General features: G+C 39.9%; 1 protein-coding gene across 1 annotated transcript in view; it reads left to right on the forward strand.

The window, feature by feature from the left end:
* The first annotated feature begins 11,265 nt into the window (after nt 1–11,265).
* HIBADH (3-hydroxyisobutyrate dehydrogenase) overlaps nt 11,266–19,686 on the forward strand; it is an 82,375-nt gene continuing 73,954 nt past the window's right edge. The window contains exons 1-2 of the mRNA XM_082046244.1: nt 11,266–11,417; nt 19,269–19,429. Coding sequence (XP_081902370.1) covers nt 11,336–11,417; nt 19,269–19,429 — 243 coding nt within the window. The 5' untranslated portion in view covers nt 11,266–11,335. The remainder of the gene's footprint in view (nt 11,418–19,268; nt 19,430–19,686) is intronic.

The following is a 19,686-nucleotide window of genomic DNA, read 5'->3' on the forward strand; positions in this document are numbered from 1 at the left end:
CCTTCTCCTGCTGCTGGAGTTCTGAAATTCCTACATTATGAGTCCTTAAATGCCATGTAAAAATAATAACCATATGGTTACATACATTACATACAAATCAATTACTAGGAAGTACAGTGCTAAAATTAAAATCTGTCTTTCATTCATCCCCCTGATTATTTTTTATTCTATTGTATCTGTTAATATTGTACAGAGCAGAATGTTGCATTTGCTCTGCAAATTTACATACAGAAAGTAATGCAATCTTTCTGATTTTATGTGATCAGCCCCACTTAGAAATTATAACTATAATTTTACCACACATATCCTATATTTTTTAAAAAACTTTCATACCTTTTCTTATTTCACAAATTATTTTCCTTGTATAACGAATATTTTTAAAAGGCAGAATTCTGCAGTGCTTACTTTTCTACAACTTTCTACAAAAAGAAACATTTAAGAAATGGCTCCTCCTTTTGCTAATAAATATTTTACGTTATAATGTAACAAAGTTAGCAATGTTGTCTGAAATGTGGTCACGCGTTGTTGTGATTTGGAACTGGAATCTTTCAATCAAAATATGATTTACATTATTAATGTGGGTAACAACTCTTTTAAAAACACTGTAGTGTCACAGCAATGACATATGGCTGTAGTTCACTAGATGAGAAAGGATCTAGAGGGCCTGTAGTAAGTGTTTTGTACAAAACCACCATGGTTAGAATCTGTTTTACAGTGTGTATTTCAGCTGTCTCTACTGGCATATGTCAGTGGGCAGCATTTGGTCTGTATATCTGCATATTTTGCATATACTATATTTGTGTTGAAGAAGACTTTTTAAGGCTTTATGAAACTGCCTGTTTAAATGCTACCAAGACCTCACCAAGCTTGCCAACAGTATCTGTTACTAATACTGCCTGTAAGTAGTGCAGCTTTCCCTTTAAATTAGGCATACGAGTCTGAAAAACAGCAAGTTATCTTAAGAGTTTTTGAGAACTTTACCCATAATAAACCACACATTGAGATTGATTTATTTATTTATTTTCACATTCCCAGAATCCAGGCATTTTCTCTCCCTGTAAGAAGAGATGCCAAAAGCAAATTCAATCTGTAGCTCTCTCTCTCCTTCCCAGACCTTTGTTGACTTGCGGTCCCCATTCTGCTGCAATTAGTCAACTGCCAAGGGAGAGTTTATTGGCTGAATATTCTTCCTAGTCCTCTTCTAAATTCAAATAGACTTAGTTTTTGTTGTATTAATCACAGGGTTGCCAGTGCCAAATCAGCTCATTTGTCAATGGGAATTTGAACAAGCTTCCAAACAGTATGAATTCTTTCCCCACAAAAGAGCAGATCTTATGAATGGCACCAACTGGATGTCAAACATCATCCTCATTTGCCATTTGCATATTGCTTTTTTACCATTTTACACCCAATATTTCACTTAGAAATCATTTATATCACAAGAACATTTGGCCCTCAGTGTTATTAGGTAGCATGAAATATACTCAGTGATGGTATGAAAGTTATTTCCAATAGGGCTTATACAGAACAGCTGAGCAAGTACGACCTCCTGACCTCAAAGTGTTTGTTTACTGGGAACTATATTCCAATTCTTTAAATTTAATCTGTCTTGGACCAGACTGACATTCCCCTGCTAGATTTATTGTATCTCTGGAGGCTATTACAAACACAACATTGTCACTGCTTATCTAATAAAATGATAATAGGATTATATTACTTCAGCGATAACGATACATTTATGTTCATTTTTAATAGTAACAAACCAAAGTTTGATTTCTTGTTTGGTGAAGATAATGTGTTACTGGGGGAAGGGGGCAAATAAACCATTCAAAAAGTTGTGGGTTTTTTTGAAACAAATCAGTAATGGAAAATATTTTTTAGTCCTTCTTATTTGTAAATCAAAACTTCAGTTTCTGTACATGATCAGGCATGCTATGTCAGTTTTACACAAATAATAATAATGAGGAAGTCTGACTCAGGAAACTCTGGTTTTCCTAAATCAACATCTCTGGATTTTGGAAGACTGTAATAGTTTTTCTTGTGTATCTTTTCCTGGAAATTGTCAGACATCAAAAGGCAGGCACAACAGACCAGATTTGCATTCCGATTATACTTAATTATATTCAAGGTGTCCATAGTACAGTAATTTGCTTTTAGTGGTATTCTACTTATTTATTTAGTAGTAGTTGTAGTATTAGTAGCAGTAGGCTTTAAATCATAGCCAAGTTTTAGTTTAGTACTGTGTTTTAAGGGGAGGCTCTTAAATGTATTTCTCGACTAGATTTAACTGGTTACTTTTAGTGTAATCAACATCTCTCTTTGTAATGTATGCTCTTTATCTCCCAGCTGAGACCAAACAAAAAAAAAAATCGCTTTTTAATTTCAGTAAGTTGTACAGTAACAAATGGTTTGCATTTTCTTAGTTTAGGAAAGCAAATTATTACGTCTTTCATTTTTTTGTGGTTGTTTTTGTTTGGGGTTTTGTTTTTGTTTTGTAGAGCTCTGACAGTATAATGCCAACCTTTACCAAATTATCCTATTGTTTTGGTAACCAACACCCTAGTGACTCTGCTCTACTGGAGTTCATATCACAGCACAGATGAAGCATGGATCATTTTTTTAACGAACAAACAGCATATTCCTTCTAAAAAGTATTGTTTTCTGATAGTTTCTTCTACAATTTTTCACTGCAGCTGACTATTACTTTTCTTATGTTGTTACTTTAAAATAACCTACAAAAATAGTCTGCATTAGGGAAGTGCATACATAACAGAGAATAAAAACAAAATTAATGATAAACAAGCTATTCCATAGGTATGCATGCCACATGGTGAAATTATAGTGCTAGACTAAATGTGTGGTTTGTATTTACGAATCTTAAATATTACATAAAGTGTAGTAATCTTAATTTTTCAATAGGGCAGAAAGGAGAACTGTTAAAATAAATATTCTGCCACTAATTGTCTCGTATCAGTTTACATTCCAAATCTTCACCTTACAAATTCCTTTCAAAAATCTTTCAGTCAGTCTAGGCAAGGCAGGCGATGTAGACAATACAAGACCACAATAATTGCAGTAGTTTTGTCTTTGTGTGGAACAGAGGAGATACGTTGATCCACATTGATTTGTGTGCACTTCTTGTAAAAGTCTTCTCCGTCCTTTTGCACATAAAGTTGATGTTTCCTATATCCTCTTTATAGCTAAAATTCCAAAGGAATTAAATTTATTATTAACTGCATGCACAAAACATATAAAATTGAGTCCAAATTTTGCAACCAAATATAGAAAATAGAAGCTGGTTCTTTTGTGTTGAATTATGTTACTTAAGTAACAGTGTCTCTTTGTTGAAAGTTAATTAATTGCTCTCTTGACCTGCAGGAGGTTATGTTCCTGGGTACTAACTCTTCTAGCAAGCGATGAGGAATATCCCCTAATACACATTAGTTCTCTGGGGACCTTATGGTGCTTCCTCTAAAACCAAGAAAAAAAAATCTTAATAATCTCAATAGGAACAAGATCACCTCCCATTTTGGCAAAGCCAAGACTCTGTTCGGGATCATGCCACATGAAGAAAATGTTTCTGAAGCAATGTGCTTTATGCTTTCATGTAGGAAAACCCAAGGACTGAGTTATTGCCAGGATTCCTCTTTCTGTATCATAAGGAGGTTAGTTCCGAATTTTACCAGAGTAATGTGAGGTTGATGCTTTCAAATTGATATACAAAATTTGGGTGGAAAAAAATGTATCTATTTTTTCTGTGGTTTATATGCCTGCATCTTTTCCTGGGCAACAATTACCTCATGCTTACTCAGGCCCCTCAAGTTTGAGACCAGCTTACCATGTAACTTTTCCACACTGCTTTTCCACACTGCCCTACCACATTCATTTTCTTTTCCTATGTCAGTACCCCATCAATGGCAGAAGGGCATTGAGTGACTGTTTTGTGCAATTCCCACATCAATCAGTATGTTCTATATGTAGTGCATTACAGGTAGAAGTCTAAATAAAATGATCATGGCTGATATCACACATTTATCATATATACCAATATTTATTCTGGACTTTGTTTCCTTTCACAGCTGCTTTTGCAAAATCTGTTCATCTAAATCTGAACCAAAGTCATCCTCCTCTTTGCATTTCTATGTCATGCGAAATAAGCATGTAAAAAGAAGGTATTGTACACAACCACCATCAGATTCTAAATAAATTAAAATAATCTGAAATGGATTTTTCAGTTAAAACACAAAAACCAACCACGAATTGCCATGGGATGCTATACAGATCCTTACACTTATAATTTTTTTTGAGACAATTTTCCAAATGGAACAGCTCTATATTGTTCATGGTACAACCTATACACAATCACCAACATACAACATCCTACTCATTTGTGAAAGACAGTAGTGATTGAATTTGCTCATAACCAGGACTGTGACACATTTCATAAAGCAAAATGCTGTGATTGAAAGGACTTGTTCTCCACAGCATTTTCCAATGAAATTCATCCAGCTAAAGTATCTCTATTGCATTTTACTTGGGTGGGATTTTGAAGAGAACTTGAATGAGATGATTGAATTCTTCTGGGAAACGGGTACTTGAATCTCTTCAGCTCTTCCAAGAAACCCAGTCAGCACAGTCTAGCCTAAACATCTTAATGGGATTTATCAGGGCTAAAAAGAGGGCAAAAAACTCTAGTGCTTAACTGAAATTGGTATCATTTAGTACAAATACATATGCATTGGTACCCTGCCATAACCTGCCCTTTCTAACATTCGCCTCATGTCCCAGTGAGATGCAACCAGTTTCCAAACTACAGTGCAAATGCTTCTGACAAAACAGAGAGTGAATGTTCATACCAAAACAAAGTTTCTATGCTCCCCTAGGGTAATACATTCACACAGAAGCCTGGAATTTGTTCCCGTTAAGTATATGCAGTATTCAGAATATCACACATATTCAGGTCAGGGTTGATTATCAAATAACATAATGCTGCAGAATATATCATACAATTCAGCAAGAAATAAAGCGGTTCAGATTACACAAGTTTTTGTTTTATGTTTGGTTGGTTGTGTTTTGTTGCTTTGTGTGTGTGTGTGTTGGTTTGGTTTGTTTTCAGTAGGCAAAAATAACCACTTGCATTGATATTTATACATTCCAGTTAGTTATCTAGTGAAGTGCAAACAGCTAGGAAATGAACGCTGCTCCAAGAATTCCAACTCAAATATTTACAAGTGTGAAGAATGTCTGATGTTGGACACAAGGTCCCTCTAGCCCAGTAGTCTGTCTCTAGAAGTGACCAGTCAGAGAGGAAATATGCAGAGATATTTCTCTGGAATGCCCTTCCAGCTCCAACTATTTGCAGCTCAGGAATTCCTGAGCAGCTTCACTGCACTTTTATTGCATTTTACAAACATTATGAAAGCTCTCCTATGTAGATAAGTAAAGGCAACATATGCAAGATGAAAGGTTAGAAGGAGGAATAAAACACTGTAGACTCGGCTGCCAATTTATTTTGAATCAAGTCTCAAATGTACTGTTGCATCCACTGCGGTTTCTTTTGGCTACACTAAGTAGTGTCAGTGTCAAATTTAAATATCACTCTGCAACGAGGGTCCTATTTTATAGGTCTCGTATGCTTGTAACTCTTGCTAAATTCAGTGAAAATTGTGCTTGGTTATCAACGCAGACTATAAAACTCTATGTCCTGAAAAGGAAATCTTCATAAATTAATGAAAAAATTAAAAAAACCCCACCTGATCAAATGTTATTATCCCACATCAATAAAGTTACAGTCAAGAGCAGACTCTAAAAGTGAACATAAATACCTTTACTGTAACATGACATAGTGCATATATTTCCCTTTGCTTTCAGAGGTTCCTTATTAAGGGAAAAAAATCCCTAAATCTAATAAAATTCAAAAGGACCTAAATATGCTATAAATATCCTATATTTGTAGGAGGATTTTTAATTATTTGTTTTGTCTTCCCATATGAAACCTTTAAAGCAAAGTAAGATGGCCACTTTTCCAGTACTAAGAATAAAAATAGTAGCTTTCTTATTTTCTGTTTATTTACATGTTTATGTTTCTCTACATATCCTGGAACTTAGTGGGCACACAGTACCAACAGGTAGAGAACTACCTACCTACTAATGTACTGTAGCACATCAACAGCAGCTGCTTTCTGTATTACGAGTGCTCTGACAAGTTCTCATGTTTTAACACCCATGTTTTAATGTCACAAATGTTAAGAAGCACACCTAAGTCTACGCATATTTCTTACAGCGTGAGAAAATAAATGTCAGTCACTTAAATACCAAGGTTTACATGTACAATGTCACTAAGCATTCATTGGGTAATGTTGTAAGTAAATATACACAAGTTTTTGATGACCTTATGAGCTGGGATATAGGGATACAGGGCATGCAGTATGAAAGTGCTGTACCTTTTTCTCAGCATTTCTCAAATGCTGCAGAAATGTGACAGTAGCACTCTACAAAGCAAGGTGATATAACTATGCATTAATAACAGCAAGGCAATGTGGCTTAATGAACATGCTAATAATGGTAATGGGTGTGACATGGTTATACGATGAGAGTGAAGAAAGTTGCATTTCCTTTCCCTTTTCTGTCACTGACGTGTTGTGTGAGACTGGGAACCTCATTAGTCTTCCCATGACCAAGAATGTGGTTTTACATTACCAACACCAGTAGTTTAGGAGCTGATTTAAGAGCTTTCCAGCTTGGCCCATTCAGTGAGGATCAGCATGTGCCAGTGCAAGCACTTTTTGATGATGTGAAAAGAACAAAAAGGTGCAGGTTAACAGCAGTCACAGCGGCACACCTGAGAGGGCCGTAAACTGTAATGCAGAGATGGGGATGAGCAGGTAGGGCAAAAGCAGTGAGGATTTTTTTTAAATCATGCTCATTTCACAGGTCCAGTATAGAAAGGTGTCAAAAAACAACTGAACTGACTGGACTGACTGGGGGTCCTGCAGGTATACCTAGGTTCAGGGAGCAACTGACTTAAATGGCTTTGGCAGCTAAAAGATCAGTTCTTATAATGACATTTATACTCTTTTTTATATAGCACTATAAGATTTACTGATGAAAGCAAATACAGGCCATTTATATGTTTATGACTTGTCATTCTCATATACTATTTTTATGCTGTTCTTTTTGATATGTTGTACAAACTGAACTCTTTACCTACACTAGAAGAACAAGTAGGCTAGCAAGTTTTCCTTAGGAAAAATAGTTCTTTCCTGCCATAATCAGTCAGATATTTTGAGGTCTCATTTCATGCCTCAATCATGAGGCTGGCATTACTGCTTGTAAGATACAATACACCATTGACAGAACAAAACTTTAAAGCCAATTAAATGTTGGCAATCTTCCTACCATTGGCAAAGGCACACTTGTTAACAGTTCCCCTTTGTGGCATGTTTGCGGTACAGTCACTGATTTCTGGAAACCTTTTTTGGCACTTCAATGTATTTTAAAATATCTAATGAGTTTGGTTTTTTTAATAGACAACTTTAGATTTTACTTACATTACTTTAAAGCATTTTACTTGAAAAAATAGGGGTTGTATGCACTCAAACGAGGTATGTATCCCCATTTTTAACACAAGGAAAATTAATAATTTGTAGAACCAAGCTATACAAGTAATAATTTATTTGCATTTTAACTAGTTAACGATTTCAGAATAATGACATACACATCTTTATGAAACACTGTCTTACTAGGTGTGAGTAAGAAGATACTGCTGCTTTGTTGTGGTAAAAAAAAACACGCCACCATCACCACCAAAAACCAGAACATTTTTATCCTGGGTTTTAATATCAGTAAAAGCTTTCATGGCTATTTACTTAAAAGTATTTTGAAGTTAACAATACTTTTTTTCTTCATTTTAAGTGGGAAGAATGTTATTAGGTTGGCAAAGAATAAGAAATACACAAAACAAAATTAACCAAGAAGGCTTAATTTATAGTGAGATAAACTTTTACAAAAAGCAAAATTATTTTTAACAAAATGAGCTGATTTTACTATAAGCCCACTGAAAGTTCAAACATCTCTAGAGTGCATTGTGGAGAAAATAAAAAACACAACAACACCATTAATTTAATTTTCTGTTTCCTCCTGAAAATGCTCTGCAGTGTGGTGACCCTGCACCATCTGGTCCCGCAAATGCTTCCTTCCCGTGCTGGCTACCTTAGAGGTACTAAACCACTAATATCCATTGCATCAGTGTTCATTATGTGAACAGAGATTCCATTCAGTCTAATGTCAAGTATTTCATCTGTCTGCAAAAGCATGTTCTGTACAAAAGAGATGTAAAAACTATAGTAAGTTAACAGCAGACATGTCTGTAACAATAGTTAGCCACAGGTATTTTGGCAAAGTAATATAAGGCTGAGTCTACTACACTTCTATCAATAGGACTTTCCTTTTTTCACATTCTCATCCTTTGTTTGCAAGTGTATTTTTATTATGCTGGTACAAAGTGAAATTCTCCTCATACACATTTTAAACAAATAATGTTTTATTTATACCTACACAAATAAAACCCTCTTAGACATGATACATGTCTAGAAAAAGATGCAGCTATGCAGGTAAAGCTGCATCTTGTAATGAGGGTTAAAAATCTGAATGCAAGGACCACATGTAGTGGTCCACCACACTGATCCACCTCTCTATTCTTAAGCCATCAAAATGTTAAAATTAATTATTATTCTAACTCAGTTCATACTTGGTAGGAATCTACAGCCAATTAGAAAAGGGTCAATGACTCTGAAAATGTAAGGCAGTGAAGAACCATGCCGGAAGGCAAAAAGAACCCCCAAAACAACAAAACCAAAAACCCCACAAACCAACTACAAAAACCCATTATCGAAGTTCTGTGTGACTACATATAAAATTCAGGTTTTAATGCCTTCCAAAGACCTTATTTGGACTACACTTTAGCACAGATTTCAGCCAGTATCGCTGTATCGATGAGGAATTACACTCCTCCTCATCCCAACAAAATTTGTGCTCAAGATGGTTGTCAACCTCATCCCCATTGAGGAAAAAAGTAAACATAGCTCAGTAGCTTCATTCACTTGGCACACTTCAAATGGCACTGTGGAAGGAGCAAGTGTGCTTATGAAAAATATTGGTATATATGAGTTGCTGAGGCTTCAAATGGTTTGCAAAGTGCTGACAAATTAAAGGGTTTCTGGTTTTGTGTGTCTCTTTCCTTGCCTTAGCTGCAGAGATCTTTTTTCCTTCTCAAGTCGTACTGTCTTAGTGCTCAGCTGAGAGGCATCAAGAGAAAAAAGCAACTGGGTGACAGTTCAAGATCAGCCTGTTGAGTGGTAGTACTTGGTCACGCCAGAGTAAAGCTACTGTATAATCATAGCCTTCTTCACTGCCCACAAAATTCCTTTATGTCGAGCTGGGTTAATTTAACTGTGTGTCACCCATTGCTTTATAGGGCCAAATATAAAAAAATATAGCATGGTACTGAAGAAGAGTCAGGCTCATACTGTGCTAACATATAACTGAGTGAATAGTTGACGTAAAGAGACCTGAAATCTATTACAGATTACATTTTCCCAGAAGTCTGTGATACTACCTGACAGGTACAAAAAAAACCTCTGATCTCTCAGAAGTAACCTAATCATTGAGGGAGTACTCAGCATTTCTCCACAACAAATTCAGGCAAGTTTTGCTGTCAGGAAATTAACTATTTTCTTCACGAGAGAGAAAGGTGGTAGTTGCAGGCCTGGCACTGAAGCCTTGTTCTGAGGAGGCAGTGAACCTGCTGGAAAGCAGCACTACAGAGAAGGACTTGGGAGTTCTGGTTGACAACAGGTTGACCATGAGTCAACAATGTGCCCTTGTGGCCAAGAAGGCCAATGGGATCCTGGGATGCATTAAGAAGAGTGTGACCAGCAGGTTGAAGGAGGTTCTGGTGAGGCCCTGGTGAGGCTGCATCTGGAGTACTGTGTCCAGTTCTGGGCTCCCCAGTTTAAGAAGGACAAGGAATTACTGGACGGAGTCCAGCAGCAGGCTACAAAGATGATTGGGGGTCTGGAGCATCTTTTCTTATGAAGAGAGACTGAAAGACCCGGGTCTGTTCAGCCTGGAGAAGGCTGAGAGGGGATCTCATCAATGTTTATAAAAATCTCAAGGGTGGATGTCAAAAAGATAGGACCAGACTCCTTTCAGTGGTGCTCAACAATAGGAGGAGGGGCACAGACTGAAGCATAGGAGGTTCCATCTGAATACGAGGAAAAACTTCATTACTTTGAGGGTGACAGAGCACTGGAACAGGCTCCCCAGAGAGGTTGTGGAGTCTCCTTCTCTGGTCACATTCAAGACCCGCCTGGACTAATTCCAGTGCAGTCTACTCTAGGTGAACCTGCTTTAGCAGGTGGGTTGGACTAGATGATCTCCAGAGGTCCCTTCCAACCCAAACCATTCTATGATTCACCTGTCTCCACCCTGCCCTCCCTTAGAGTCTGGCCTGCTCCCTCACACTCCTGCAGGGCCTGAAACTCCCCCTGATTGACAGCGAGGTCTGAGTCCTGTCAAGTGCTGTGCTGTGGCTGAGCAGCACAGCTGTTAATTGCTCGTTCAAACACAAACCTAATCGATGTTGATGAGCCCCGACAGGCCTTCGGGAACCGCGCTCTCGGCAGGATGAAGCCGGCCAGGAGCTCCAGCGCCCATTTGCCATCTGACAGCACAACCAGCACAGCGCAGCCTCCTCCCTCAGCCCGAGGCCGCCGAGTGCGCAGCGCTGGGAGACCCGGGGGCTCGCAGGGCCGCGGCCGGCGGAACCTCGGGCCGGGCCGCGCGTCCCCCAGCGTCTCGCACCACAAACCGCCTCCGCCAAAATGCGAGCCCTGCCTTCCGTCCCTCCCCGCAGACAAGCGGCCCTCCCGGCGGCGAGCAGGAAAGAGAGGCCGCAACAGTCAGGCACAGGCAAGAAGGAGGGCTGGAAGGAAACGCCTCCCGCGGGAAAGCCACAGGCAGCGGGATACAGTTACCCACCACCCCGTCGCCAGCTCCGCTGCCCCAATAAGGAGCCCCATCGCCTGCCCGGCCCCCGCCCCGCCCCGCTTCGCGCTCCGGGAGAGGGGAGCGGGGCCAGCCCCATCCGTTACGGGGCGGCAGGCGGGGCCGGCCGGCCGCGGAAGACACGAATGTGCGCTCCCATTGGCTGGGTCCCGCCAAGAGGCGTCAGTGGTTGGCTGGCGCAGCTGCCGCTCCCAGCGCGCGGGCGGCGGTGGCGAGGTGCCGGGGCGGGTGGCGGCCGGCCGGAGGTCACTCGGCGCGGGGGCGCAGCATGGCCGCGGCTGTGGTGCTCGGGGGACCTGCGGGCTGGTGGCGCTGGCACAGGCGGGTGCGCGCCGCCCGCGCGGCGATGGGTAAGGAGCTGCCCCTCCCCTCGGCTCCAGCGGCTCCGCTCTGAGCGCCGGGCGGTCGTCGCCGCGTGGGGAAAGGCCGGGCCTTTCCAGGGGCTTCCCGGGGAGCGCTGCTGCCGCGCTGCCCTTGGCGGCCGCGGGCCATCCGCGCCTGGCAGGCCCCGGAGCCGCCCCGCCGTGCGGCGCCCCCGGTGAGGGCCCCCAGGGGAGCGCTGGGGGGGTGATCACCGGCACGGCGCGCTCCCGCCGCTGCGGTGTCTGAGGCCGTGCGGGAGCTTCGGAGTGCCTGAGCTCAATAAATGGTTTCACTCATTTGCTTAAAACAGCGTGCCTGGAAACTGTCAGAGCCCACAAGCGTTTCCTGTGGCACCAGTGACGTGTTAGCAGTACTTGTCACCTAGGTTTGGGCAGTTCAACCCTCTCCATCATTGTATCCGATTGTTTTCCTTAAATCCAGTGGTGCTTCCTCCTGTTCCAGCTCCACAGGTACTGGCTCTCGCACATGTGGTTGATCCATGGGCAGTGGAAGGAGCAAGCGCCTTTAAATGTCCTGTGGGTGCAGATGGATGAAGAATGTACCTGCAGAACCGGAGCCCAGACCTTTTCCCTTTTCTAATGTGGAAACCACTCTCCTGTTTACAAGCATTTTGGCTGCTGAAGTAGATAATTGAAAAGATATCTTCAGTAGTTTTTTCAGGCTCATTTCAATAGCCGTCTGTTGCTCGTGTAGGTTACTTTATAGTTAGGCTACAAACAAATAGGTGTAGACTTTCCAAGTAGTGAAGTGGAAGAAATACATTATTTTAAATGGTATAAGCTTCTAAAATCTTGACACTTAACAGAGCATTTCAGGAATTATGTAATTGCTTTTAAGTAACTCCTTAAAAATTGTAATTCCCCTTTTAACCTCATTGAAACAGATCAAAGTGTTTGACACAATTTTGAAACTAGCTTTCAGTGTTGGTTTTGCTTGACTCTGTCTTCTGCTAATGCATGATTTGTTTTTCATAGCTGCAGCTCTAGTGTGGTGCTACGTAATAGCTCAGGTGCAGCAGGTGTACTGGTCACATGGTAGTAAAGTTAAATACCACAGACCTGTTTGAGTATTTGGTACCTTTTGTGGCACCATGATTGAAAGCAGTAGATTTCAATGTATTTTGAACTTTTGGTGCTTGGTAGCTGTCAGATATTTCTGCAAGAGCTTTGAAATCTGCTGTCTATGTCAATGTTCCAATGGTCATGTTTAATGTAGAGAAGATGGAAGGAATCTCATTTCTTGGTGTAAAAAGCAACCCAAAACACTGCACTGGCCCTTAAAGTTGAAAAATATAGTTTGTCTTTGCCTGAAGACCTGAGTGAGAAATTGTGACTAAGGAGAAATAGTGACTCTCCCAAGAAACTTCCATAGCACAGAATCTCACAGCATTTAATCTCTCACTTAGTCAGTAGTGACTGCGCTGAAAGTCCTGTTGACTCTGAGGAGTGTTTATGGGATGAAGGTCTAAGCATTAAGCCTTCTTAACCGCTAAGCTCTACTGCTTAGTTATATGTCGAGGTTTCCTCATCTCAAGTGTGTTTATTCAGTTTGCCATCCTTTTCTTTAGTTTTGAGTCATCTTAAAGTTGTCATTTGAGTAGTGATTTCATCAACTGTCAGTTTGAGTAAAACGCCATCCCAGTGTAGGAACTCAGCCAGCTTGAGGGCTGTCCATCACCACTGCTTGGTTAGCAAGGGGCTGTCTGAGTCATTTATTGAATGCTGTTTAGTTACTTGGTCAGTTGCTCTTTACAGCTGGCACAGACCATGATGGATTATTTCCTCTGTATGTTTATACCAGAGGCTGTTAAATCATCCGGGAGGAAAATAGCTGAGGACAGATTTTGGAGGAGCATCTGGGATATGTATGTTTGTGTATGGATGGAGTTGGATGGAGACCACGTAGTCTTGTGATCTGCTGCTGGCAGTCACTGGCAAAAGTCATGGAGAGGGTATACATGACCTTACTTAATAATACTTTTTGATGAATGTGGAGAAATCCTTCCTGGGGATTGCTAGGGAGGATGAAGTGAGAGTTAATGAGGTATTGTGGCGAGAAAGGAAGATTTTCTGGTGAATGAAGATTTATCAGCTGAGGGAGCTGTTCATCAAAGAAGACACTACCCTGCTAGATAACGAAAATGTCCTTACAAATAGTTTTGGTTGAGTAGTAGAGACCTGTTCAGTTAATTATTAAATAGTACTTTTGTTGATGCAGGAGCTGTTGAATGATTCCATGCTCTGGTGCAGAGAAGCATTAATTACTAAGCAAGGATTATGACAGAAAGACCTGCTGCTCTGAAGGCTAGCACATTAGTTAATTAAGGGATCAAGTGTACAGCTGATATTTTTTTTAGATGACAAGTACATACTACATGTTTTTGTCTTAATGTATTAGCAAACAGTTAAAGAGGTATAGCTACAGATAAGAAAAATGAGGTAAGAAGACTCTTGACTGTTAAAAGATAGCATGTCTGCTTTTCATCAGCAGACCTTTACAGAGGCAAGGAAAAGCAAGTAGGTCGTTTTCAATGTAAAGCTGGCCAAATTTAGAGTCTTGTAATCTTCTTAAATTATGATTTTGGCAGAGTGCAGTTCTCAAAATCATTGCATAACCTTTAAAAGCCTGTGACCCTGGGGCAATTTAAATTCCACTAGCAAAAGCTTCCAGGAGCAGAAAGACCTGATTCTGCCTGTGTACAGCTGGCCTCTCTAACATCTGTATTTCTCCATCTAGTTCCCTCCAGGATCTAGTTCAGTAGAGGTTTTATGAGTTTCCATAGAGAAGGCTGCACAAAGCACAGAATCTCTCTCTGATCCTTTCCTTGAAAGCAGGAAGGAGAAAAGAGATCATGTCTTCCATTGTACCAGAACTTAAGATGCTAAATCAACGTCAGAATCCTTCATTTAGTGGCTCAAATTGATTTGTCATCATGTTTCCCTCTCCTTGTCAAGTTACTTCACACGCAACTGTACTTTCTCATAAAGTTTGGCTCTGAGCCAAACCAGCAACTTCAGTAGCTGAGCTTCCTCTGGGCATCTTCCCCTGCTCCTGTTAAATCTCACCTACTGGGTTGGAAAAGAGCTCAAGGTTCATTGATCCAGAGAGATCAAGAATATTAATATGACTTGCAGCCGCTCTGGTTAGGAAATTCGTATGGGACAGGAATATGTGAGCTGTTATCCCCTGTGCCAGATTTATTGGTTTCATTTGACTGTGGAGCTAGGAATTCCATCCCAGGAGCTAGACATTTTGGTGGACATGCTTCAAAATAGATTTTATAAAAACAAGAAGTAAGTCATACAGGTGAGATTACAATTTGAGAGTTACTGGTTTCTCAGTGCTGTTTTTGGCCAGTTAGACTGTGCTTTTCTTCAGTGTACAAGCATGTTGGACCTTCTCCAGCTCTGCTGTCTGTGGTCCTGCTCAGCCATTAGCTCTTTTTTGTTTGAATACAAAGAGGTGTCCTCTGCACTGTGTATTGTAGTGACTGTGCAGTCTTTGCAGTATTTGCAGTGAATTCAAGGCACCACTGGACCTGAAATGCTTTCTTGAAAATGTAAGAGTCATTACTTCAGGAGATAGTTTAAGATGAAATATAAACATATGAAATGAGCTAAACTTTTAACTGTCATCATTCGGGTTAAAAAGAAAATTGCATTCAGTATCCTTACATAGAAGCTTGAACAGACAAGTTTTAGGCCATTGACAGGCCAGGTATTCTAAGGACAGGTTTGCAATCTGTACATTTCTGAATTTACTCTCTTAATGGATGTATTTTGTTCAAGAAAAGGCATTCAGATATTCATAAACTTTCCCTGATTTTTTAAATTAAATTATTTTTGAGGTAATATTCTCATGAAATTGTAGATTAGGTCAAGTGCTTCTATTTTAAGCTGACTTTTCAAAGAAAAACATTTTAATCTGTATTGTCTGTAAGTGCCCAATATAGCAAGAGGGTCATAAGTTGATCCTTCTCATCAATGGAGTCTTCATAGACACAGGGCTCTGTGAGCACACATTCCCTCAAAAGAATAATGAAGGATCTCTTGAGAAAAAAACAAATCCTTTGGAGTCAGCATAGCTGTAGCTGGTTTTGCTTGATCTATAGATTAACCCGTGTTGCTGTTTCTGTTCCCAGTGAAGGAGAATTAGTTTCAGATAGTACTGGTGATTATTTTAAAAGTAGCTTATATTGCTCCTACTTCTGATGTTCTGCCCTCTGTCAGAAATTGGATGTGGACTGGGCATTTTTCCAGCCATGTGATCGCAGCAAGTTACTGTAGGTTTTATGGCTGAAGTAAAATGGACTCAGTACCACAGGGACAGTTTCTGCAGATGCTTATAGCATTGATGGGATTAGTTAAGCGTAAGTGTATATGGGTTAGCAGAATATCTATCCTTAAATGTCTGAATTATACAGTTCTTTAAAAAATGAGCCTGTGCCATTTATCAAAAAAGTAAATAGTGCCTAGATATTCAAGCTGGATGTCTCTTTCCATGGTAGCACTGGTGGAGTTTCATGTAATATGAAGATGTGCAAACATGTGTCTTCTTAAACATCCTCCATTTGGCAAACTCCCACTCTTAAGTAGTCATTAAAAACTATGCCATAATTCTAAAACAATTGATTCACATTTAATTGAAATCAGCTCTATTAGGTGTGTCTGTGAGCTAGTTTCTTCAGTCCTTTAAAGTCAGTTTCCTATATTTGAGTACCTGGGGATCTAGACATTTTTCAGAGCTGTTAATCAAATTATATCATTTTAAAGTGGCTAATTTAACACCAGGCTGTGAGAAGTTAAACTAAGAAGTCAGAAACTGAGTGCAGAATTGGACTATAACAGGTCCCAGTTGCTGTGAATTTGAGTAAGTTCTAGTTAGCACAGGACAGAAAATGGACCCTGATTAATGAACTAAGACAAGAAAAATCATCAGAGACAGACAAAAGGAGAAATAATGGAATACATGACACAAAACTAGTAATACCGATCAGTGTGTTGCCTCATATTCCAGCCTAACTGTTGCTATGCCTTCTGGGGATGTTGCAAAATGAAAACTTAAGGAAGGCCTTATAATAGAAGGATGAGTTGGTTTCATGGATGTTTACATTGTGAGGAGCTGCCTTGGAGAAGTAATAGAAGTGGTTGTTGGCAACAGGTCTGTCATTGCAGTCCAATTACCAAATGTTGTCTTAATAGTAAGACATGATGATAGTCATGAAAAGTCATCAAAGCAAAGCAGTCATATGTGACATGGTAGAGAAAAGTAAGGCAGGGTGCTGAGAAGGATTGTCAGAAGTCGCATGGGCAAAATGTCCTCCTCAGTTCCCAATATTTCCATGAAGATCAAGGCAAGATTATGTGTATTGAGGCCTGTGGCCAGCCTCTGAAGTATCTGAGATCTCAGATATGATAAAGGAGGAATCAGCAAGGTTTAAGCAGTTCATGGATGGGTCTTCTGGGCTACAGGTATGAGTGACAGGCATCACTGCTGGTGTCAGCACTGATAGAGAAAAAATGTATCAAGAAAGGTTGACTGCATCTATTGTATATTGTGCTGCACAGAGCAGAATCACTGATTTTTTTGATTTGTTGGGTGTGCTCTGGGTAATATAGGGCAGTATCTAAAAAATCTGTTGCTGCAAGGATGCACTACTGACGCATGCTCGACTTGTCTGCAGGAATCCACAGGCCCTTTTCTGCAGAGCTGCAACCTGTCTAGCCAGTCCTCAGCCTGCAACGACATGTCATGCTTCAAGTACAGGACATTGTGTTTGTCTTTGCTGAACTTCTGGAGGCCCATTTTTCCAGTCTTTCTGAATGGTAGCTGTGCCCTGCAGTTTTTCAGCCATTCCCCACAGTTTGGTGTCACACATGATCTTGCTGAAGGTGTTCATGTCCCATTATTATAGTCATTGATGGAATTTTTAAACAGCAGAAGCCCCAGTATTGACCCGTGGGGAATATCCCACAAAAGTGACTGTTGCTAGTCTTTGAACCATTGATCACTGTTGTCTAAGCCCAACATTCCAGACTATACTTCTTCCATCAGGCAGTCTTGCAGTCCAGTCCAGTGTGTACTTTCCCTATTTGGCTACCAGGATACTAGAGGAGGTTGTTTTGAAGGTTTTACTGAAGTCAAGGTAAATAAGATCCACTGGTATTAAGGGATAGAGAGATGCTGCAAACCGGGACTTGAACCTCCACAGAAAGCTGGAAACTTCAGGCTAGCAAAAGGAGCAATTTTAGCTTAGGGTAAGTGATGTACTGGGGAGGACTGACTCATAGAAACTCCAAGAAGAAAAAAAAAAAAAACCAAGATGATTGCTATGGCTGATGATGGTGTTTTAGGTTCTTTGTTAACTTGCTTCCTAGGTTTGACATCTAGCACATCTTAAAAAAGTGGTGTGCTCCTCTCCTAACTTAACTCAGTTTGCACTAAGTGTTTTCCCAGTGCAGTTTTATTTTAAACTGTGCTACTTCACTAGCTATGTAGTTGCTGCAGGCATCTGTGGAAACTGTCTCAGACCAAAGTTCTCTCAACGAACCTGATTTATTAGATGTGGCACTTCCAAAATAGTGCTGCAAATGAAAGAGCATGACCGTTGCTGGCTAAGAAGGAGCTTAAAGTCAGAAAGACTTTAAAGTGATTAATCAAGTGTTATTGGCTTAGAGAGGATTCTTTGCTAAGCATTGAGATCTCAGAGTCTAGATCCAGCTTAGGCACATTTTCTGTACGTGCACTTCAGAGTTACAGTAGTTCCATAGTTAGCCTTGGTTCTGGCTGCTTAGTTGTCACATGCCTTAGTGTTTATTCTGCATAACTTTTTCCTTTGCTGTAAAGGAGAAATTATTTTATGTAATCAGCAAAGAAATCTTGGCAGTGCCAAATTGTGCTGCCTTTGAATTAGGCGTGTTTAGAGTGATGAGACAGTAATTGCAGTAGATGGATGCCTGCAGCGCTGCTTACTGTCCAGCATTTGATACGCCTGCAATGTGTATCCAGCATTTGATACTCGCTAACAACTTGTAAAAAGTAACTGACTGAAACGGTAGTATTTTCTGTAGATTGTAGATTATGCTTTATAGTTCTGTATTGGTAGTACAGCAAATAGAATACGGTGGTTATTCTTATAAAGACTTCATTGTTTTGTATTTATGCTGTAGTTTGTTCTAGTTTTCAGTATTTGCTTTTAAACTATAGTGCAAGTGATTACATGGCTCAAAGAATTGGCAGTGATTTATTATTGAGACTTTTATGGTTAGGTTAGTGGTTTATATCTGGGTGCAGGATCAGAAGAGTCTAGTAGTTATCTGTGAGGGGCAGCCTCAGTCCATTTCTAGAGAACAGGTACTAGATCCCAGGGCTGCAACCAAAGCTGCAAATAAGGAGTCTGTAAAATATATATAAAATTTGATATTGCATTTCCAGTTTAATATCTAGGTACATAACAAAACAGAGACAAGGCTGCATATTTTAAGTCTGTGTTTGAGCTCCTCTCAGACTAAAATTCAGAACTTAACTTTCAGGGATGTTACTCAAGTTTGATTATTACTATACTTTTTGAAACACTCACATTTTCATATTTAAAACAATTTGCTATGTAAAAAATCGTTCAGGGGTAGTATTTGTGGCCCAATGTGAAATATAGTCTACGGTTTAAATTAGTTGGAATAGAAATCACTTTTCTGCCCTTTTTAATTATTTGGATTGTCTAAATCAGTGCCAGCCAGTTACATGGTAGCTTTTGTTACATCATTGTTATGCATTACTCTAAAATATAAATATATTGATATTTATTGTTTTAAAATCAGTGTGTTCTAGGGCAATGGCTTCCAAAACCCCAGTTGGATTCATTGGGCTGGGTAACATGGGAAATCCAATGGCTAAAAACCTGGTAAAACATGGATATCCAGTTATTGCATATGATGTGTTCCCAGAAGCTTGCAAAGAATTTCAAGACTTGGGTGCTCAGGTATAGTAATAAACTTTCTTTATTCCAACAATAACTGTATGTATTGAATGTTTTTTGCATGTGATATTTTTAAAATAATCTGATTTTTTTCTTTTTCTTGGCTAAGATCACAGTTGGAACTAAAACAGATTAATAAACACAATCTGAATCTGGGAGGTTTCACTTATAGCAAAGTAATGATTCTAGTATTCAAGAAGAGACTGGACAACGCCCTCAGACACACAGTGTGAACTGTGGAGTTGTCATGTGCAGGGACA

This window comes from Streptopelia decaocto (genome assembly GCF_964273445.1).
Source record: "Streptopelia decaocto genome assembly, chromosome: 2".
Classification (NCBI taxonomy): Eukaryota; Metazoa; Chordata; class Aves; order Columbiformes; family Columbidae; genus Streptopelia; species Streptopelia decaocto.